This window comes from Carassius carassius, chromosome 17 (genome assembly GCF_963082965.1).
Source record: "Carassius carassius chromosome 17, fCarCar2.1, whole genome shotgun sequence".
Classification (NCBI taxonomy): Eukaryota; Metazoa; Chordata; class Actinopteri; order Cypriniformes; family Cyprinidae; genus Carassius; species Carassius carassius.
The window spans coordinates 12,366,754-12,390,693 of NC_081771.1; the positions used below are offsets into that span (position 1 = coordinate 12,366,754).

The following is a 23,940-nucleotide window of genomic DNA, read 5'->3' on the forward strand; positions in this document are numbered from 1 at the left end:
AACTGAACTTCCTGTATTCTTTCACTCAGTGTTCTAAACATCCACATACAACGTACTGCAATCCTCCTTTACGACACACTCAAGCTACATGGTTGCTATCGTTATCATGTTTTGAGAGATAATGGTTATTGACATGAAGCTTAGAAAAAAAAAAACTTTCACGATCCTGCAATCAGTAAGGAAATATAGAGTAACCAAATGCACGTCTTCATTTAAATACAAAAAAAAGTACTTAATGTTTTTAAGAAATTATTTTATTTATTTACTTTAATAATTAATTATTTTCTGAAGATATATGAATGGTTGACTTCCCAGTTTTGTTTTTAGGTTTTGAATAGTATCATAAATAACTCTTTTTGTTCTCTCTCTATATATGAATATATAGGCTTTTATATATAAACTCTTCACATATGTTTAAATGGGTATATTAAAAAATCTTAAGAATAAATCTTCAAATGCATTTTGTTTTAAAAAGTAAAATTAGCAGTTGGATCTACTATTATGAGACCATTTGAATTTTATGATGTCATTTTATTCATAAATATGACAAAAATACATATGGAACCAGTAAACAAATATGTAAACAACTCACATTTGGCCGTTTATTCAAACAGGAGCATTTGTGGTTTGATATGTAATGTCTGCCTTAAAGCCAAGACACGGTTTCACTGTGGAACGCACTGTAAATCATTGGCAGTGACAGGTAACATATTGCACATGCACATTTATCACAATCACTTGTCATTTTGTGGATTATGCAGAGTGGCCAATACAAAAAGAGAATGCTGGAAATTTCACATTTTAAGTAGAAAGAACATACAGCACCTATGAAGTTAAGAGAGCTTATACATAAACAGATATAAATATATACGGATTAAATAACATTACAAGTGTGAAGAGAATACAGTTGGTTATTAGTGATGTTAATGGGTCTATTCTCATAAGAGCTCAAATAAAAATCTAAGCAAAAATCTGTTTCTGTCTGTAACAGTCATTTAGTTGTAAACTACATCAAGTGTATTGTTTTCCCAAAGCCAATTCAATGGAATTTCAAAGTTGAAGAGTAGATGCAGGATATTTCTGTTCATGGTAAAAACATTGCCTGCACAAAACCCGTCGTGCTCAAGCAGTGATTAACTACACACTTTCAATGCTGCTGCAAAACTAAAAGTGTTACAATCACAATGACTGAACCATCTAATGAATGCCACCTTTTTACTCTTAATCGTGAACAAGCTTTACAAAGCCAAATGAGTGGAAGTCACATTATGGCAAAGTTCCTCATATTCTTTGTTCATCTAGGAGGAGATGGTTTGGTTAGGCATAACTAGGCAAGCACTGACTTAGGTCAAAAACATGACGTTTTCCTTTCTTCTCTAAACTACAGGGCTTGTTGTCCAACAGAGGTGGAGACAGTTCCAGGAACAGTTTGGATTTCAGGAAGCGCCTGTACGAGTCCTTTTCCATAAGCGTGAAGATTTTACTCTGAGCCTCCTCAAAACACGATGCGTCACACCTTTCCAGATTCTTTCTAGTGAGCTCTCTGGTGGCCGAATCCAAATTCACCTAAAAAAAAATATATAATAATAATAATAATGGAGATTTATGAGAATCTGTCACACCCAGGGGCTGGCTATGCTTTAACTAAGCCACACCCCTTCTCAACTTCCACCTCGAGGAGGTCCCCAAACCCGACCCAATGGCCAAACAACACGAGAACAAGTAAGTGATAAAACAATCTTTATTTAAATATTTAAAAATAGGTTGGGGAATAGGGAAAGGGCAATTAAAACTAAACTCTGACTCGGCCCTCCAGATGGGCTATGGCCGGGAAGAGGTCAGGGAGCAAGGGGGCCACGGGGATCCGGGGCGTGGGGCTCGGGCCCCGGCCTGAGTCTTAGGTATCCGTAGCGCCCTCCTTCTTCCTCCTCTTCGCTGAATACAGCTCACGGTAAGTACTGGTTCACACAGTTCGTTCTCGAGGTGCCCACTCTCTTTCTCTTCCTCCACAGGCAACGGCTCTTCGCTGATTACAGCTCGCAGTAAGTACTGATTCACCCAGTTCGTTCCTTGGGTGCTCACGCTCTTTCTCTTTCTCCACAGGCAACGGCTGGGACACACAGGCACAGTTAGTTCAGCTTGGTTTTGCTCTCACCTCTTCGCTGATTACAGCTCACAGTAAGTACTGGTTCACACAGTTCGTTCCTTGGGTGCTCACTCGCTTTCTCTTTCTCCACAGGCAGCGGCTGGGACACACAGGCACAGTTAGTTCAGCTTGGTTTTGCTCTCACCTCTTCGCTGATTACAGCTCACAGTAAGTACTGGTTCACACAGTTCGTTCCTTGGGTGCTCACTCGCTTTCTCTTTCTCCACAGGCAGCGGCGTAAGTACAGGTTTCCTCAGTCTCTCCTCGTGTTACCCACTCTCTCTCCTTTTCTCTCCACAGGTATCAACTTGGGCACAATAGCACAGTTAGTTTGCTTTGAATGGCTCTCACCTCTGGGCTGGACACAGCGTACTGTAAGTACAGGGTTCGCTCTATTCCTCCTCGTGTTATTCACTCTCTCTCTCCTTTTCTCTCCACAGGTATCAACTTGGGCACAATAGCACAGTTAGTTTGCTTTGAATGGCTCTCACCTCTGGGCTGGACACAGCGTACTGTAAGTACAGGGTTCGCTCTATTCCTCCTCGTGTTATTCACTCTCTCTCTCCTTTTCTCTCCACAGGTATCAACTTGGGCACAATAGCACAGTTAGTTTGCTTTGAATGGCTCTCACCTCTGGGCTGGACACAGCGTACTGTAAGTACAGGGTTCACTCTATTCCTCCTCGTGTTATTCACTCTCTCTCTCCTTTTCTCTCCACAGGTATCAACTTGGGCACAATAGCACAGTTAGTTTGCTTTGAATGGCTCTCACCTCTGGGCTGGACACAGCGTACTGTAAGTACAGGGTTCGCTCTATTCCTCCTCGTGTTATTCACTCTCTCTCTCCTTTTCTCTCCACAGGTATCAACTTGGGCACAATAGCACAGTTAGTTTGCTTTGAATGGCTCTCACCTCTGGGCTGGACCCAGCGTACTGTAAGTACAGGGTTCGCTCTATTCCTCCTCGTGTTATTCACCTCTCTCTCCTTTTCTCTCCACAGATATCAACTTGGGCACAATAGCACCGTTAGTTTGCTTTGAATGGCTCTCACCTCTGGGCTGAACACAGCGTACTGTAAGTACAGGTTTCCTCTGTTTCTCCTTGTGTTACTCACTCTCTTTCCTTTCCTCTCCACAGGTATCAACTTGGACACAAAACACAGTTACTCTGCTTTGGATGGCTTTCACCTCTGGGCTGGACACAGCGTACCGTGCTATCTCCGGAGATCTGAAGCACGCTCACAACATATACTGTACTGAACTAGGCTAGGACCAGCAATCTCCTTGTCCTCCCACGCCGAAGTGCGTGAAGGCGGGGGTTTATCTGACAGGACACACGGCAATACACAGCAGCCCACAGCAATATACAACACCACGTCAAAATTATAGGTTTTCACAGCACGAAGACTCACCCACCACACTCAGTGTACGGAAAGGACACCCGTCTTCCTTCACTTCGCTTGGTTCGGATCTGGCGATGGAATATGCGGCCTAGCTAGTGATGTCGTCGTTGCGACTACTTCAATAAGTATTCCTTCGGCTCTCCCACCACACTATATTAGGGGTAGGGCCACCCTCCTCCTCCTGGAGAGATCTACACAACGCCAGGTCAATATACAGGGCACTTTCGACTGGCTCTTAGTACTCACATCAATGCCACTTCCAATCCCCTTTTTCACGTCGTCTCAGTTCGCCGTATAATCTGTTCACTTCTCAACCTTTAAGGTTCGCGATGTCTTCACAATCATACAATTCCAGCCTGAGGGAGAGAGAGAGTTAGACAGCTACCAGCAGCGTACCAAGACGGGCACAACCCAGTGCTTCACACACACCAAAGAGAGCTTCCCAGACTGTGAAATAACTTGGCCTTAAGTACTGCCTTGTCCAGCGTATCCTCCAATCACCAACCGCTGTCCCTAACTAGGCACAGGTGCATCGAATTCCCTGATTTTCCTTCTTACGGCGCTACCGGAAGTTCCGGTGTTCTGTTTTTCCGGTCCGGGCGGAAACACTTCCGGGCGGAACCAAACTTCCCGAATTTTGGTTCCGCCCCTAAAGATCGTCACCTTGTGACATCCTCCCCCGCCAATCCGTTCTAGTCCCTAGAACGTCCTCGGGCTGTCCACTCCCCATAGCGGGCAGGGGGTCGGCCTCGGTTCTCTCGCTGGGATCGTCTCACTGGTGAATCGGGCTCAGCTTGTTCAGGGGCTGCTTCTGGTTCTCTCGGGGCGATCGGGGGTGGTGCCACCACGGGTCTCCCTGGTACCACAGCCCAACCTTCAATCCAGGGGGCCGCTGGTACAGGTTCCGTGGGGACTTCTTCCACGGCTTCAGGGTAGTTAGGGCATGGGCGAATCATGTTCCGGTGCACCACACGGTCGGGGCCTGACTTCCCTTCTGGCCGGATGGTATAGACCGGCTGCCCCGGCCTCTGCTGCCGGCAGACTACATAAGGGGTGGCCTCCCAACGGTCACTCAGTTTCCCCTTCCCCTGCCGCCGATTATCTCTCACCAACACCCTCTCTCCTGGCAGTAGAGGGGCTTCTCTAGCAGTCCGATCATACAACCGCTTACTTTTCTCTCCTGCCGTCTGTATCCTTTTCGACACCTGCTCGTAGGCGAAATGCAAGCGCTGGTGATGGCGCCCCACCCACTCCGTTACACTTGCTTCCTCTTGGTCGGCTATCACTCCTAGGACCAGGTCAGTAGGCATTCGTATGTGTCTGCCAAACATCAGGTAAGTGGGAGCGTAACCCGTAGTACTATGTATACTGTTGTTATAGGCCTGTAGGAGGTTTGGCAAGGCACTCACCCAATCGTCCTGCCGTTGTTGGTCCAAGGTCCCCAGCAGCCCCAATAGGGTCTGATTGAATCTCTCACAGCCGCCGTTCCCCTGAGGATGATACGAAGTGGTGTGAGTTTTCGTGCAACCGTACAACTGGCATAGTTCTCTAATTACCCTGGACTCAAAGTTGGCTCCTTGATCGGAGTGCAGAAACTCCGGGCATCCGAACGTCTGGAAGACGGCCCGCCATAAAACTGTAGCGGTGGTGGTTGCAGTCTGGTCGAGGGTGGGGATAGCCCAAGCGTACTTTGTGAACAAATCCGTTATTACCAAGATGTTCTGGTAGCGATCTCGTGGTCGGCCCAGTGTCAAGAAGTCCATAGCCATGATATGAAGGGGGGCCTTCGCATGGATGGGTACCATTGGCGCTCGGACCTCCCGTCTGGACTTAAACAATATGCATCTCGGGCAAGCTTGAATTAGGGCGTGCACCGATGCCTCTAGCCCGGGCCAAAAGAAGAATCTCCTAAGCAGGGACACGGTCCTCTCCTGTCCCTGATGCCCCAACTGGTTGTGGTACGCCGAAACTAAAGCCGTTACCTCATCTGCGGGTACCACGATCTGGCGTACTTCTTCGCCCAACTTCGGGTCACTGACCCTTCTGCACAAAACGCCATCTCTCAGCTCCAGCCTGTCCCATTGCCCCAGCAGCCTCCTCCCAGTATCCGTCTGGGCTAACCTCTCCGCTGGCGTCAGCCGTCGGCCCTGTTCCAGCCATTCTCTTACCAGCCGCACATCTTGATCCCTGGCCTGTCTCTCCCTCCACCGACGGGGATCCCATCCCCAGTTCTCAGGCACGGCCTCTTGTCTGCTGCCTGGTGCCTCTACTGCTCCTACCATATAGCCCTCCTCCGGGCTGGCCCCTCCGGGGCTTTCCGCTTCGGGCAGCCTTGAGAGGACGTCCGCGTTCGTGTGTTCACGCCCTGGTCGGTACTGTAGTTGATAGTCAAAGTTGGCCAGTTGGGCCACCCACCGCTGCTCCACGGCTCCCAGCTTCGCCGTCTGCAAGTGTACTAATGGGCTATTGTCTGTAATGATCGTCACCTTGGCACCCCAGAGGTAGTCTTTAAATTTCTCACTTAGGGCCCACTTCAACGCCAGCAGCTCCAATTTGAAAGAACTATAGTTCGCATCGTTCCTCTCGGCTGGGTGGAGGCTCCGGCTGGCGTACGCGATGACCCTCTCAACTCCGTCCTGCCGTTGAGCCAACACCGCTCCCAGCCCGAGATTGCTGGCATCTGTATACAAAAGGAATGGTTTTGTGAAATCTGCGTATGCCAAGATAGGGGCCTGTAGCAGCTCCTGCTTCAATGTCTGGAACGCCGACTCACAATTTGCATCCCAGTCTACGTTGGGCGACCCCCGGCCCCGGTTACGACCTGTGCCAACCAGCAACTGATTAAGGGGTTTAGCAATTTTTGAAAAGTCCTTTATGAAACGCCTATAGTATCCCACAAATCCTAAAAAGGATCGCACTTGCCTCACTGTCCTCGGGGCCTTCCAGTCCTTCACGGCCGATACCTTTCCAGGATCTACGGACACTCCAGCCGCACTGACCACGTGGCCCAGAAAGTTGACTTCTCTCCGTAGTAAGTGACACTTATTGGGCTGTAGTTTCAATCCGTACTTCTCCATGGCCCGAAAAACTTCCTCGAGGTGCCTCAGGTGTGAATCAAAATCTGGGGAATAGACAATCACATCATCCAGGTAAACTAATACTGACTCCATTAACTGACCTCCCAAGCACCGCTGCATCAGCCGCTGGAAGGTGGCCGGAGCGTTACAGAGCCCGAAAGGCATCCGGTCCCATTCAAATAGTCCAAACGGGGTTGTAAAGGCAGTCTTCTCCCGGTCTGCTTCGGCCACCTGCACCTGCCAGTAGCCACTGGCCAAATCTAGGGTAGAGTACCATGCCGACTGCGTGAGGCTGGCAAGCGAATCTTCGATCCGTGGCAAAGGGAAAGCGTCTTTCTTAGTCACGAGGTTCAGCTTACGGTAGTCCACGCAGAATCTCCAAGCCCCCGTCTTCTTTTGCACCAGCACTATGGGGGCCGCCCACGGGCTGCTGCTTTCCCTAACAACTCCTTGCTTCAGCATGCCTTGCAGGAGTGTACGTACCTCGGTATACAAAGTGGGCGGAATTGGGCGATACCTCTCCCGGCTGGGCCCTGCATCCCCGGTAGGTATATGATGTTGTACCACCTGGGTGCATCCGTAGTCTTCATCGTGGGTGGCAAACACATGCTGCCATCTCCGAAGGAGGGCCTGTAACTTCTGTGTCTGTGCCTGCTCTAAATCCTCCCCTTGTAACGACTCACCCGCCAGGTGGCTCGGCACACTCCTCTCCATACCACCCCATGGGGTGTCTACTTGTGTCAGGGCCACCTCGATGACAGTGGGGCACACCTGACGAAAACTAATATCCCTCTCTTCCCTTACTTGGTGGGATGTAACCGTTGTCAGACGGGCTAATCGTTGGTGCCGATGTAGTTGCACCGCGTATGGATGTACATTCCGTATCCTCACGGGGACTCTCCCCCGCCGGACCGTCGATAGTCCTCGTGCCACTTCCACTTGTGGACAATCCACATGGGGCTCCACCAGCACCCACTCTTCTGGGCCCGCTCTTCGGGGCGGTACTCGCGCCCACACAACAGCCTCACTTTTTGCGGGGACAGACAAAGCAAAACGACACATCACTCTTCCTACCTCTTCCTGTTCCCTGCGGACTTGGCTCATTTGCACCCTTCGACAGTCAGCTACCACACACTCCCACTTGGGCCTCTCTGCAGGTGGTATCTTCGATACGGGCCTAGCCCGAAATAGCTCTTCCCAGCAATCAGCGAGGACATTCATGCCCAACAGGGCTCGATGTGCACCCAGACAATGGTCTTGCACGATAATCACACCTTTCTGGGGGACCATCACTCCGTGAACCTCTAGGTCCGTCAATCGGTAGCCAATATATGGGATGTCGAGGCCGTTTGCGCCCTTCAGAGTAAGCCAGGGGGCCTCCGCCCCTGGTGCCCCTTGTTTCCCAAACACTTCTTCGGATAAACTCTCAGCAAACAACGTCACTTGGGAGCCTGTGTCTACCAGGCATTGAATCTCCTTGCCGCACACTCTCACCTTCGCCACGGGGCTACGCCCAATCATCTGGCTCCTAGAGCCATATCCTCTTCCAGGGTCTTCTCGAGGGGTCCCGGCCACACGACCCACAGTGGCCGGCCGACCTAAAAACCCCCTTCTGACGCCCTGCGGGGCCCACACTGGCGGCTATAGTGACCTGGTTTGCCACAGCGGTTGCAGATGGGTCGCCCTTGCTCGTCCCATTCGAAACGGGGCCGGTTAAAGTGGTTCGGGCGCCTGAACGGCTCTCGGCCTCCCTCTGAGTACACTCGGTCTCGGGGCGCCGGCCGTGGTTCCTCCCGCGCCCGTCCTTGGCGCAATTCTCCTACGAGGGCTTTAGACAGTTCAGACATCTGATCGCGGACATCTTTCAAAAGTTCAGCCTTCAGTGCTTGCTTCCAGTCAGGGCCTCCGGGTTGTGCTGGTGCTACTTCACTGACAACCGCACACACTGGGGAACCACTCACCTCAGTCTCATCACCTTCCAGGGCCAGTGCCTCTTTCTTCAGATCTTCGAACGTAAGACCCGGGTCCCTTCGAAACTGGATACGTAGGCTCTGTCTCACCGGACCCTCCTTCAACCCCAGAAGAAACTGGTCCCGCAATAGAGTCTCTCCATCTCCCAACCCGTGGTCCCGACGGGTCTGTAGTCGGGCGAATTGCTCTCGCAACCTCAGGGCGAAAGCTCTAATCGGTTGGCGGGGGCCCTGCTTACAATTGAAGAACTGGGAGCGAAGGACAGCTACGGGGGTGTGGTCACCATACTGTTCAGTGAGGAACTGGAACACGGTTTGGGCGTTGGCTCTAACGGCTTCGGGGGCGGCATGCACCTCTCGCCGCGCTTCTCCATCCAGGGAGTTTAACACAAATTGAAGCCGCTGGGCTGCACTAAGGCCCTGTAGGTCGGCCAAGTACTCTAGTTGAGCCTTCCATTCAGACAATCGTACCTCGGATTCTGTCCCCCCATATTTTTGAATCCAGGGGCTCCCCATAAAAACGGGCATGGCACGGGGTTGGGCTGAAAGCCCCGCGTTGTCGGTCATTGGACGACCTTGGTTACTCAACTCGAGGTGGAAACCCTGCCGACTACGCCAAATCTGTCACACCCAGGGGCTGGCTATGCTTTAACTAAGCCACACCCCTTCTCAACTTCCACCTCGAGGAGGTCCCCAAACCCGACCCAATGGCCAAACAACACGAGAACAAGTAAGTGATAAAACAATCTTTATTTAAATATTTAAAAATAGGTTGGGGAATAGGGAAAGGGCAATTAAAACTAAACTCTGACTCGGCCCTCCAGATGGGCTATGGCCGGGAAGAGGTCAGGGAGCAAGGGGGCCACGGGGATCCGGGGCGTGGGGCTCGGGCCCCGGCCTGAGTCTTAGGTATCCGTAGCGCCCTCCTTCTTCCTCCTCTTCGCTGAATACAGCTCACGGTAAGTACTGGTTCACACAGTTCGTTCTCGAGGTGCCCACTCTCTTTCTCTTCCTCCACAGGCAACGGCTCTTCGCTGATTACAGCTCGCAGTAAGTACTGATTCACCCAGTTCGTTCCTTGGGTGCTCACGCTCTTTCTCTTTCTCCACAGGCAACGGCTGGGACACACAGGCACAGTTAGTTCAGCTTGGTTTTGCTCTCACCTCTTCGCTGATTACAGCTCACAGTAAGTACTGGTTCACACAGTTCGTTCCTTGGGTGCTCACTCGCTTTCTCTTTCTCCACAGGCAGCGGCTGGGACACACAGGCACAGTTAGTTCAGCTTGGTTTTGCTCTCACCTCTTCGCTGATTACAGCTCACAGTAAGTACTGGTTCACACAGTTCGTTCCTTGGGTGCTCACTCGCTTTCTCTTTCTCCACAGGCAGCGGCGTAAGTACAGGTTTCCTCAGTCTCTCCTCGTGTTACCCACTCTCTCTCCTTTTCTCTCCACAGGTATCAACTTGGGCACAATAGCACAGTTAGTTTGCTTTGAATGGCTCTCACCTCTGGGCTGGACACAGCGTACTGTAAGTACAGGGTTCGCTCTATTCCTCCTCGTGTTATTCACTCTCTCTCTCCTTTTCTCTCCACAGGTATCAACTTGGGCACAATAGCACAGTTAGTTTGCTTTGAATGGCTCTCACCTCTGGGCTGGACACAGCGTACTGTAAGTACAGGGTTCGCTCTATTCCTCCTCGTGTTATTCACTCTCTCTCTCCTTTTCTCTCCACAGGTATCAACTTGGGCACAATAGCACAGTTAGTTTGCTTTGAATGGCTCTCACCTCTGGGCTGGACACAGCGTACTGTAAGTACAGGGTTCACTCTATTCCTCCTCGTGTTATTCACTCTCTCTCTCCTTTTCTCTCCACAGGTATCAACTTGGGCACAATAGCACAGTTAGTTTGCTTTGAATGGCTCTCACCTCTGGGCTGGACACAGCGTACTGTAAGTACAGGGTTCGCTCTATTCCTCCTCGTGTTATTCACTCTCTCTCTCCTTTTCTCTCCACAGGTATCAACTTGGGCACAATAGCACAGTTAGTTTGCTTTGAATGGCTCTCACCTCTGGGCTGGACCCAGCGTACTGTAAGTACAGGGTTCGCTCTATTCCTCCTCGTGTTATTCACCTCTCTCTCCTTTTCTCTCCACAGATATCAACTTGGGCACAATAGCACCGTTAGTTTGCTTTGAATGGCTCTCACCTCTGGGCTGAACACAGCGTACTGTAAGTACAGGTTTCCTCTGTTTCTCCTTGTGTTACTCACTCTCTTTCCTTTCCTCTCCACAGGTATCAACTTGGACACAAAACACAGTTACTCTGCTTTGGATGGCTTTCACCTCTGGGCTGGACACAGCGTACCGTGCTATCTCCGGAGATCTGAAGCACGCTCACAACATATACTGTACTGAACTAGGCTAGGACCAGCAATCTCCTTGTCCTCCCACGCCGAAGTGCGTGAAGGCGGGGGTTTATCTGACAGGACACACGGCAATACACAGCAGCCCACAGCAATATACAACACCACGTCAAAATTATAGGTTTTCACAGCACGAAGACTCACCCACCACACTCAGTGTACGGAAAGGACACCCGTCTTCCTTCACTTCGCTTGGTTCGGATCTGGCGATGGAATATGCGGCCTAGCTAGTGATGTCGTCGTTGCGACTACTTCAATAAGTATTCCTTCGGCTCTCCCACCACACTATATTAGGGGTAGGGCCACCCTCCTCCTCCTGGAGAGATCTACACAACGCCAGGTCAATATACAGGGCACTTTCGACTGGCTCTTAGTACTCACATCAATGCCACTTCCAATCCCCTTTTTCACGTCGTCTCAGTTCGCCGTATAATCTGTTCACTTCTCAACCTTTAAGGTTCGCGATGTCTTCACAATCATACAATTCCAGCCTGAGGGAGAGAGAGAGTTAGACAGCTACCAGCAGCGTACCAAGACGGGCACAACCCAGTGCTTCACACACACCAAAGAGAGCTTCCCAGACTGTGAAATAACTTGGCCTTAAGTACTGCCTTGTCCAGCGTATCCTCCAATCACCAACCGCTGTCCCTAACTAGGCACAGGTGCATCGAATTCCCTGATTTTCCTTCTTACGGCGCTACCGGAAGTTCCGGTGTTCTGTTTTTCCGGTCCGGGCGGAAACACTTCCGGGCGGAACCAAACTTCCCGAATTTTGGTTCCGCCCCTAAAGATCGTCACCTTGTGACATCTATTTTAGATATGGATAAAGCAATAGATACACTCCAATCAAGCAGCACTCTCACCTCACTAGGGGAATCGGCTTCAAAATATCGCTCAAATATCTTTTTAGCTTTCACATTCATCTTGTCCACTGATGTCTGCTTGAAATCCTCACAGGCTTCCCAGAATTCAATGTTCTCTTGACTGTACTCAGACTGTAAAAAGGAAGTGAAAGCCTTCCGACCATCTGAAAGGAAAGAATTTCAGTGAGACTCAATATACTGAAAAAATTATATGTCAATAATATAATATAATATAATATAATATAATGTCTGATTTACTATCAGAAACAGTCATTTTAGTATCATTGAGATACTACAGTTCTTGAATTAAATTTTTATATATTCTGTTTTTAATGTTAATTTTAGTTTATTTGAGTGGTTTTGTCGTGTTTTTGTCATTTTGATATTAGTTTTAGTTTTGTTGTTGTCTATTTATTTTTTTATTTCTGTTTCATTTTTTTATTGCATCAAGTTAAACTAAATGAATAGGAGAAATGGAAACTAGCTGAAATAAGCTTAAGTTTGCAATATTTTATTTCAGTTAACATTTATTGTGAGTTTTTTTTTTTTTTTTTTTGGAGACTATAATAACTCTGGTCCGAAGGCATTCAAATCTCCATTAGAATTTAATATTCCTAGGGAGCGGATGCTGAGGAGGTTTTGGAATGAAGAGGCCAGGACTTTGAGTCTGGAGGGATTCTCTTATGACTGTCCTAGTGGTTTATGACCCCTGTAGCCCACCAGAGCAGAACACTCAAGCTCTTCAGGGGCCCCCAGTGCAGTCTGCGGACACGTAGCATACACTCTGGGGCGTGAGAAAAATATGGTCTTGGCCTATCAGACTGACTGAATAATAGTCTCTTTTAACAGAGACGTTAATGAGGCCAAGGGCTCTTTGACAGCAAATACAAGGCCGAATAAACAAGGGTCTGTGCAGAAGTCTCAGGCTTTCTCATTAAATCATTACTATGCTGCAGCCTGCTCATCATCAACACATGCTGGTTTCTGAGATTTGATCAGGATGGTTGATTTTTTTTTTATTGAATTATTATTTATTATTTCTTTTATTTATTTATTTATTTTATTATTTTCTTTTTATTTTTTTTTGTATAACTAAATAATCTTCACACTTACCTTCATTTTTGATCAGGTTATTAAATGATGTTTTCCATTTCTCAATTTCAGCAAGAGGGACTCTAAAATCAGGGGAAAGAATTAATAAACAAAAAATATAAATGCTACTGTAAATGTAAATAATTAGATTATTATATTAGATTATCAGATTAGCTTCAATAATTACTGTAATATCTAAATATGAAATATATATAATATAAAAATGTGTATTAATATAAATTAGAAAAGATTATTAAATATAATATAATATAATATAATATAATATAATATAATATAATATAATATAATATAATATAATATAATATAATATAATATAATATAATATAATATAATATAATAAAGTAAGCTTTGTTGGTCCAACTTTACCTGTTCACCACAGTGACCTTTGGTTTCTCCTTCTCTTTATCCTCCAGAGTCTTCTGCTCTTGAGGTGGATCTGGCTTTTGAAGCAGGAAGCCAAGCTTATGTTTTATGTCTTTGGCGCTGTTGGAGAAAACATATAATTGAATAAATCTTTTGGCTTCAGAGAATCAGTTATGTAACCAATTATGAAAAACAAAAGCTGGTTTTGAGGAACTTATATTTTCTGTTAAACAACTAAACCAATATGTCACAGGCATTAAAAAACGTACTCAAAGTAAATTGTAATATCTTGATACCCAAACAACTTCTTTGCTCTCAGTCTACTTCAGATTATACAGAGTATGAAAACATATATCATCTTGAACCCTGAACTAAAAATAAGAATATCACCAACAATTTCCAGTAAGGAAGTTCATACCTTTTTAAGCATGTTGCTGGGAGGGCAGCAAGCCCTTTACACATGGTGCTGGTGCGTAATACAAATCCAACGCTAGAGAAAAGAGTATTGAGTGTCGCAACACTGGTCCTCACAATCTCAATGCAGTCTCCTCCTACAACTGTGCTTTTATGCAGCCCCAGCCCTCACAACACAACAGCTAGCCAATCACAGCAGAGGCACAAACAAAGCAGACGCCATACCAAGGTAATTTCCAAAGTTTATTAAAGGAAAGAAGTTTGTTGAACCTAGATCAATTAGGGATGTATAGTAAACATGTGATGGCGTTTTTGTGGTGTACTGTACTTTTCCTGCACGTTTTACATGCTTTATTTGCTTTTAGACTTTTTATATTCGTGTGTGCAATAAAATAAAATATTTTTTAAATTAAATTAAATTTGTTTAATTTGTTTCCGCAGTAGTTTCCATTTTGATATTTTTAGGTCAAACCGTTCTTGTGTGTGTCACCTAAAAATATCAAAATGGAAACTACTGCGGAAACAAAGACATCTACATCTTAGATGTCCTTGAGGTAAGCTAAAACATACCAAAATTTAATTTGAAAGTGAACTATCCCTTTAAATTAAATTAACTTTTTAAAGGGACTTCAAAGGTATGATTAATTGCATCCGGAAGCCAAAATTCATAATAAAATTTTAAATGTAGTGGAATTTATAGTGGTTAACTGTAATTTATGTAGCTATAAATGTAAATGTATATATTTTTATTTTATTTATTTTTTTTACCCATGTAGTGTGCATTCTTCAGACTTGTTACACAAGCCTGAATATATATTTCCACTTTATTTTTTTAGTTTTTATTTTTCAATGCAAATCATTTCATCTTCAAATGTCATGTTTTTCATGTCTGACTGAAAATGTCATAATATTGTCTTCATTCACCAGAGCGTTCTGAACAAACAATGACACCATGCTGCCCCTAAGGTCACAAAACAACATCTTCTAAGTTGTCAAATATTTGTGGTCTCCATGCACAGATTAATTTGTTCGTACCCCCCAGTGCCCCGAAGAAATGAATCTGTTGCAAGAAATAAATATTAAACATTAAGAATACTACAAATGAAAATTAAGATCTGCTCAAAGCAACTAAACATTTTGTTCTGTCCAAGTTAGAAATCTCAATAAAACCTTGAAAGAAATACTTCCTTCATGTCAAGGACACTTTGTTATTTTTAACTGATCAACTATATCAAGGATAATCTCCTAAAAAAAAAAAGTATTTACTACAGTCTAAAAGGAAAAGGCAAAAGGCCAAATTCTGTAATGGTTTGGAGACAGGAACAGACTCCTAATCCCCGGCTGTAATATAATAGCTGTCATTACCCTGATTTACATATCAGATCATGTCAGGTCTATATTTAACAGAGTGTAAGATCATAAATTATCCTCTTCCAAAGGAAATGCACTTCGTGTTGAATTTATGGGGCATCGAAATCCTGCTAGCAATGATTTCATGAAAGAAACACTGTCTGCAATGCAGTAATATAAGTAACATTTCACAATTACATTTGGAATAAGTTAAACACTGCATATTATAAAACATATCTTCATGAAAAATGCTGAAAGATCACAATAAACTCCATTACTTTGCATCATTTCATCTCACTCCTCACATACTACTAACTTCATCCACAAAACTTGTTCAAAAACACATCTCTTCTCACCCTATCCATTTCAATCTGTTGACACATACATGCAAAGAATTGAATCAATCCTATCAATAGTTCAGGTTAGTCAGATGACTGTAGAGATCTAAATACAAACTTCTGATATCAGAATTAAAAAACAAAACAAAAAAACAGAGCAGTTAGTCTATCAGTTCCAGTTCATTCGCACTAGCTATAGGCCATGTAAGGTGCGTATGAATGTACTATGGTTTAATCCAGGCCAAAGTGAGAATGTGATAACTAAGCTCATATGAGGTCATATTCAGGGGAAAAGTCACCTCCACCTTATATTAGCCCACATTTTTCTTCTTATCATAAGTTACCTGGTCCCAGATGTGAGGCTGTGACTCGAAGCATGTGTGTCTTTCAGCTCCACTAAGCTTTAACTAGATATTGGAAACTTCAGAGGTTTTTTGCTGATTGCACAATCAGTGCAGATTCCTGCAGATAAACGATTGCTAGATTAATCTGTAAACAGAAACAGAAACCATCTGACCACAAAATAAGTAAAATACTACTACTAGCACTACTAAATAATCAGCTTTATTTATTTATTTGTTTTAACCCTTTATCACTTTAAAATTTCATTTTGGGAAATGTATGTATATAAAATAACAATAATAATTATTATTATTATGATATCAAATAATTCTAATAATAATTCAGCAACAAAACAAAACAATAATTAAGCAATATAACTACATTGATATTAGTAGTAGTAGTAGTAGTAGTAGTAGTAGTAGTAGTAGTAGTAGTACTTGTTGTAGTAGTATTCTCACACAATTATATTGTTTTTTCATTTCAAAGCATATTACCATTAGGTGGAGTTTTGACATCTCCCTCCTATACCTGCCAAAAAAATCAGACTGAATTGCTGTTTTTGATTAGCATGCTGGAAAATATGTAATGTTACATATCTTTGACTATGTCTTGAGGCTGCATGTGTAGATGTTTAAAATCTGGACATGTGCCTAGTACAGAATGTGCAAGAGCAATGCTACAAAATAGGGCAATTTCTGAAAATTGTCATCTGATGTTACTGTTACGTTTTTGCCTCAAAGTGGAAGTTCAGGCCAATTACAAGCAGACCTTTCTAAGATTGTAGCTCTGACTTCTATTGATTTTGTTCTCTGGCAATTAATTTGTCCAGGTCTGACTTGTTCTTGTGATTGTCACCTTAATATTCCAGGTTCAATAGAAGCCCAATCAACAGTCTTTTTGGCATACAGCAATGAAGATTAAATAAATAAGGTGAATAGTCAAAGAGGAAAACAAGTGAATGGGCCAGTTTTGGGATTAAGAAAAAGCAGAAATATGACAATTATACATTTTTAAAAGGCACTTATTAATTTGTATGTAAAAATGTGTCTATTGCTTAAGCTGTCAAAACTTGACAGTGTTGTGACAATCATTTTTGGGTTTATGATGCCCTCTTGTCTAATAGGATATCATTTTATACAGAAAAGTTTAGTAAATGATTTTTTCTCACACTAAAATTCAGTTAAAATGCTTTTTTGTGGCTATACTTCTGAAACATTGAATATTTTAATGTTTTCAAATTGTCCTTATTCACTTCCATTGTAACAGCCTTATGTAACCTAGAGACTCACTTTTTTCAATAATTATTTTAATCTAATCAAGATAACCAACACTATGCCCACAAGTGCTGGCAACTGACCTAAACACGTACTGAATGCAGAAAATCCATTTAAACAGGGAACCACTGAACACTTATTGTGTGCAGTGTTTACACTCAATTTGAAATGCTGTAGGTTCAGTTCATAGCGAGTGGTTTGACCGTGGCTCATTTCACATGAAGGAACTAGAATCACCTCACAACCCTTCTGAGTTCATGCTTCAGTTGATGCAGACCGGGCGCATTGATCAAAGATCCAGACTCCAGATGAGAAACAAGCCTGTGAGGTGAGATCACCCCTCTTGGCTTCACAGTGTTTAATGTCGCTCTATACAGTATGTCAGTCCTTCAAATCATGGGTAAAAAAACAGAATGGTTCAACTTAGAGTAATCTCATATCCAATCAGTTCCAGCTGCTATGTTTACACAGGAAATTGAGTCATGGTGGCCTTAGATTGTCCAGGTCATTTTTCACCATAAAACATACATAAAAAGAGGAAACGGGATTGTGGTTCATCAGGGCCAATGAGGCAAACCACACACACACTCACAAAAATATATTATAGGTAAAGTAACACAAAAAAAGAAAAGAAGTAGAATTGTTCACTTGCTCCATTTCGAAACATAGTGAACTACCCTTGGATGCTTTAGAGTGTATATGAAGACATACAGAAAGTTAGCCATCTTATTCAAGTCACAATCGAATATAACTAATTTAAAAAAAAAATTGCAACATATTGTGCGATAAGATTCCAGAGACAAGCAATTTGTCTGTGCACATGAGACTTGACACGACTGCAAGAATTGACACAATCTATCAAATATCCCAGCCAATCAGAAGAGTTAGTGGGCGAGGCTCTTTCTGCAATCATACTGTACTCAGAATGAAATGGATAAGAATATTTGAACATTATTACATATACATACAGTACTTTGTGAGTGAGTGAATCTTTGTCATAGAATAGACTGTTTTGTTCACATAGAGTTCACAATTCAAGCATTCGTTTCTGATTCTTTATTTTAAGAATCTGACATCTTTTCTTAATTGTAGCTTTCAATTTGACTGTAAAGGTCAGGTAAAATTATATTCAAATTCACACTGGACCCTTTTAACATGAAATGAAGCATCTAATCACTACTTGAGATCATCAGTGTCTTAGTTTGCATGCTGTTGTTCCAGTCGTGACATCCCAGAATTAGAAACTGTTTCCTCTGACGCTTGTCACGTATCATGGCTGATTAGGCCAAAAACTAATTAACTTGTTTTTTTATTTGTGCATTGGGGCTGGTTAGGACAAGTCAGCATCACATGGACAGCATTATGCAGAAGGCAATAGCAGTGGGAAAAAAAAATACATTTAAACTGGCATATATCATTTTGTGTAGACTGAACAATATGATTAAAACAGCTCTGTAAAATTTCACTTAAACGTGAAATTAGTTTTTGTGTGGAATAATATGCATTTACCCAATATCATGTCACTAGCTTAGCAACATGCTAACAACAATGTTTCTGCCTGTGTAGAGTGTTCTAGATTCTTACTTCCATGATGATGCCTTAAAGGTGCAGTCACAATTATCATTGTGCATAAATTTTCATTGGCAAAATTGAGTTGTTTCAGTAAGTTGAACACTCCCCCACAGAGATTTTGTAACTTGTATAGCGAATGCCCACAAATGTATGAAGCATACTTCCTAGCTTTTAAAAAGGAGCCTAACAGTGCAACACACTGTTCACTTGAATCACAGCCTCCTTTTTTACGCTAGTCCATCAGCACTGCTTTTATGCACAACCTTCAGTACACATTTCTACTTGAATGAGAGACAGGTGCTATTCGGGAGTTTAGTATTATCGGCCCCAGATAAACTGGGAGAGAGAAAAAACACAGCGCTCAACGCTCAATCAAAGTCTGACTGAACGCGTTCAATAAAACGCTGCCATGGCCAGACAGACATCTTAATAACAGTCTTGTCAGTCCAGAAATTTAAATGAGCAGTCAATGAAGAGCTACAGTGAAGCAACATGTGAAGCAAATGTTCTGGCTTTTCAGATTTCAGATCACATTTTTGATCACGTCTGTAGTAGTTCAGAGAGTTCTGTTGCAAAAGTTACTTTAGAACTATTTTCAGTAATACGGAAAACTGTACTCATTTTTCCTATCACTTATCAGATGTTAATACCATATTTCATTACACACACACAAATACGAAAACAAAAAAAACAGCAAAGTCATTCTATTCTTACGCTATGAGCTTATTTTTATATGACTCTTTGTTTTATGAAAACAGACACTATTAATACTACAACATTTAGCCATTGTTGTTCTAAACCCACATGACAGACTTTCTTCTTGGAACACTAAAGGTAAGTTTTTAAAGAATATCTGTCAGGCTCACGCATATCAGATAAGCACCGTAAAAATGACTCATATGAATTTTGCAAGTTATACGATAGCTTCTTGGGAGATTTAAGTACTACTTGAACTGAGTATTCATGACAGAATTAGTAATATCCAATTCACTCACAAAACTTTCTTTTCAGTGAATCAGTTCATTGAATTTATCAAATCAATGTTAATGATTCAATCGTGAATCTGAGTGATTTGGTTCTCACGCGATTCACTGATCCGATTGCGTAACAATATTCCATGGAAGATTGTAAGTGAATAACGACTTGGACATGAGTCATAGACACTCATTTTATTATATTCATGATGCGTAGTAATTTGGTGTGCTTTTTAAAGCTTGACAGACTCATTCACCAAAAAATTATATATATAAATAATAATAAATAAATAATCATTATTCAAAATGCATTTTTGTTCCATGCAAGAAAGGTTTAAATGACATGAGGATGAGCAAAAGACAATTTATTTTGCAATGCACTATCCTTTTAAATACAGCCACATCTTAAGCATATAACTGATAAGAAACATCCCATATGAGTGTATACGAGTCTAAAGTTCAGCTGCTGGTTATCTATTGTATTTCAAAGACTGATGCCGTAACTCAAGACAGAAGATAAATGTATTATAAAACAGGTGCCATTAAGCTTTCTCTATATCACTCCCAGGACGAGTGATGTTTATGGCTATTTACAACCCTGTTTCTGAATGGAAAATGGATTCTAATCTGAAGGGTGACAGGAAGGTGACCACTATTTATTTTCATTTTCTTTTCAAATATTCACTTGATGTTGATGTAAAGACGTTTTCAGACTGAAATTCTGAGTCAAACTGTTACTGTAAGTTGTTTAATACTGTTAATGTGAATGGATTGTGTAGTGTACTATTCCAGTAAGCATTTTGTCAGATGCTTCATGAAACACTTAAATAATGACAAACAAACAAACCTCTTTGTCCCCCACCCATCTGAGAGAGTGGGAAAGTGTTTGACCCATGCAAGGGAGCATGTGTGAGGAATTAATGTGGCCGTGTCTGTTAGCGCTAACATAAATAAACGTGGGAGCTACGTGCCAGGCAGCACAAAGAGAGCTGGATATTTGGCCAGATGGTGTTTAAGGGCTCATTGGTCCTTTCATCACAGACCTGGACTGTTTATGCATGTGTGTTTGGAAACATTTGCACTGAAGACTGAAGAGATTGTTCCCTTAAATCAGTACATCTTCAGCACACTTTAAAGCACTGAGAGAGAGTGAGGTTACGACAGCTTCAGTTTTCATCACTGCGTGATGCTGATTAGGCCCGTTAACAGACTGAACTTCAACCCCAGAGTTACGAAATCATAGGATGCAAGGTTTCTCCACACATTGTCTCATCAACGGACTGAAAAGTAAAATTTGGTGTAAACGTCTCTGATTAATGTTCTCGCTGAACAAGCATCTGTTGTGAAATCAAGACTGACAAGATAATGGAATTGTTTTTGCAAAATGAGATGGTCCATTTGATGAAACAGTCCATTTCTAGAGGTGACAGAGGTGTGAATTCATTTATTGGTTTGAAATGATCAGAGGCTCCCTGTTTTGTGGCATGTATTTTAGAGCGTCATCTTTCTGGCCCCTGGCAGTCATTCCCTCCATTTCAGGTCATGTCTCGTCTGTGCTATTAGCCGAGTGAATTGAAATGGCAGTAATGCATCAGATAGTGAATGATATCGAGACTGGAATGACTCCCTTTTATACTTGTCCATTATTTTAGCTGGTGTCATCCTGAAATTTCTATAGGACATACATTAGAGTGACAATAATCTAAAAGTTTATTTTAGCTAGTAAGTCATTAGCCATCTGTTAAGTAATGTGCAGTTGTATAATATAATGCCTTTACTGGTCCAATCAGCATTCAAATTGGTAAACAGAAGTGTTGGAGGAACTGCGGGTTTTAGTTAATCGGGTTATAGTTGATATTTTAACATTCTATTGCATTATGGAACTGTCAGCATCAATATATTTAAGAAATCTATTCTACTTACACATAAGTTATTTCCAGTGTTGGGGAGTAACTAGTTACATGTAACAGCGTTATGTAATTTAATTACAAAATTATTGTAACTGTAATTAGTTACAGTTACTACGAAAAAATGAGTAATTAAATTACAGTTACTTATGAAATTTTTTACGATTACAAAGGGGATTACATTTGAAAATTTACACACATCCACATACAGATTTAACTGATTTCTTTCCCAAATTGCACTGACCATTCTGAGACATACCGCCCTAATAATTTCCGGGATGCGGAAATACAGTCTGGTTCGTAGAATCCAGTCATAAAAACGGAATGCCTAACGCGGACGGAATATGCCACATTTTGGATGACTAAATCAAAAGTAGGTCAGTACACTTGAATCAAAACATGACATGGACTAATGTCTGTGAATATTAAGCCCCAAAAATGCAATATATGACTTGCACATTCTGCGTGTCTGTGGAAATCAGGCGCGGACTGGACACCGGGAGAACCAGGACAATTCCCGGTGGCCTGGCAGATGATGCCCTCTATTTTAATATTGTTATTGTATAATTGCACGCCGAATGTACTAAAGCGATAATTTGCGAATCCGCCATTTGATAATTAAATCTCTAATAAGTCATGAAGTGATAGTCATGACTCGCGCGCTCTCCGCGCCTCCGCCAAACGGTTTGGATCAGACTCAGAGTAATCAATGCGAGAGAGAGAGAGAGATAGAGAGAGAGAGAGAGAGAGAGAGAGAGAGAGAGAGAGAGAGAAGAGTGGACTGTGGAAGCGCATAGCTGGAGCAGAGAAGCAGAACTACTATTCAGGGTTTCAGGTCAGTTTCATCTGTAAAGATGCTTTTTTGTCTTTGTTTTTTTATTTATTAAATCAAGCAGCAGCACGTTGCTCATCAGTCATCACTCAAAATACTATATAAAGGACATCATTATTATCTGTTTTAATGTTACAGTAGGAATTTAGCTGAAAATAAATCCGATTTTTTTAAAATAGTTTTAGGGGGAGCTACGACAGACAACAACACAACCCTTACGAAAATTTACATTTTAATATTTAACTATAAATCCAGAGAAAATGGTTACTATTGTTTAACTGTGGTAACCAAAAATGTAAAATTATTTTACAAATGTATTTATTTAAAAGTAAATACAAATCCATTTGCAAAAAACAAGGTTATTTTACTTTTATATAGGCTAAAAAAAGCATGGTTAATTTTTGTAAGGGAAAAACATGACTCGTGTACAGTATTAGGATTTTTCTATAAAGATATTGTAGTATTGTAGAGTATTGCATTGTAAAGTATAGTTTTGTTCAATCTTGAGTATTAAAGTCATGAGAGAGATGGATAACGGCGCAAAATAAAGAGACTGAAGAGAAAAATGGAAGTGAAGGTGCAGTTCAGGAGAGAACTTTTAATTATTTTGCATGTCCCCAAATTAAAGATTTAAACCTTTTTTATGTCAGGTCCAAACAAAAAATAGTTTTGTCCATGAACTGGTTTGTATGAGTTTTAATTTTTCAGTCTGAATTTTTTTCCCAGTCCGCCCCTCCTGTAAATTAATGGCAAAGACATGGTTTCATTTACTACACATAGGCCTACTGAAGCTCGCAGTGTTTTCAACCTCTGCTGCCTCAATATAGGAGTACACGAGCACATAAACATAATTTCTAGAACTGCTTTGTGTCACTTAATGTGCATTTTACTTATTTTGAGAAAACTATCATCATATACAAAGACAGCAGTTTAAAAAACACACCAATGTTTCAGGAGTTTATTACACAGAATATGTCACATGCTTATTAGATAACTGTATTTAAGTTGATGTATATGCTTTTATTTATTATTTTCACAAATTTAGAAAAGTAATCAAAAAGTACTCAAAAGTAATTAGTTACATTACTTTAATAAAGTAATTGAAAAAGTTACACTACTATTACATTTTAAACAGGGTAACTTGTAATCTGTAACCTATTACATTTCCAAAGTAACCTTCCCAACACTGGTTATTTCATAGCACAAAGAGTGTATTTTAAATGTGTAAACAGGTATTCAGGAACTGTATCTAAGATTAATCAGGACAATCTTCAAGTCAAGCCAGGTGAACTATTTTATATAGCCCATTATGATAAATTATGCAGTTATGAAAACTGAGCTGTAAAGCAGCTCTGAAAGAAAATAGTGTCGTTATTTACCTCAAGTCAGTTCAGATCAATAATGGTGTGAAGGTAATCAAATCAACTCAGGCAGTTCTACAATAGGCAGTAATGTTGTTATTCAACTTGAGTCAATGTTGATTCAGATCAATTCAAAGCCAGTGTTGCCAATGTTGCAAGACGCAATTCAGTTGTAAAGCATCTCTACAGAAAGCAATGCTGCCATCATCAAGCTTAATTCAGT

At 42.3% G+C, this 23,940-nt stretch overlaps 1 protein-coding gene across 1 annotated transcript; it reads right to left on the reverse strand.

Moving 5' to 3' along the window:
- Positions 1–578: 578 nt before the first annotated feature.
- On the reverse strand, positions 579–13,930 carry LOC132161109 (regulator of G-protein signaling 4-like). Its single transcript, XM_059570918.1, has 5 exons — positions 13,772–13,930; positions 13,357–13,473; positions 12,991–13,052; positions 11,878–12,041; positions 579–1,566 (listed from the first exon to the last, which is right to left on the reverse strand). The coding sequence occupies exons 1-5, from the start codon at positions 13,813–13,815 to the stop codon at positions 1,318–1,320; spliced, it is 636 nt and encodes a 211-aa protein (XP_059426901.1). The 5' UTR covers positions 13,816–13,930; the 3' UTR covers positions 579–1,317.
- Between the last annotated feature and the right edge of the window lie 10,010 nt (positions 13,931–23,940).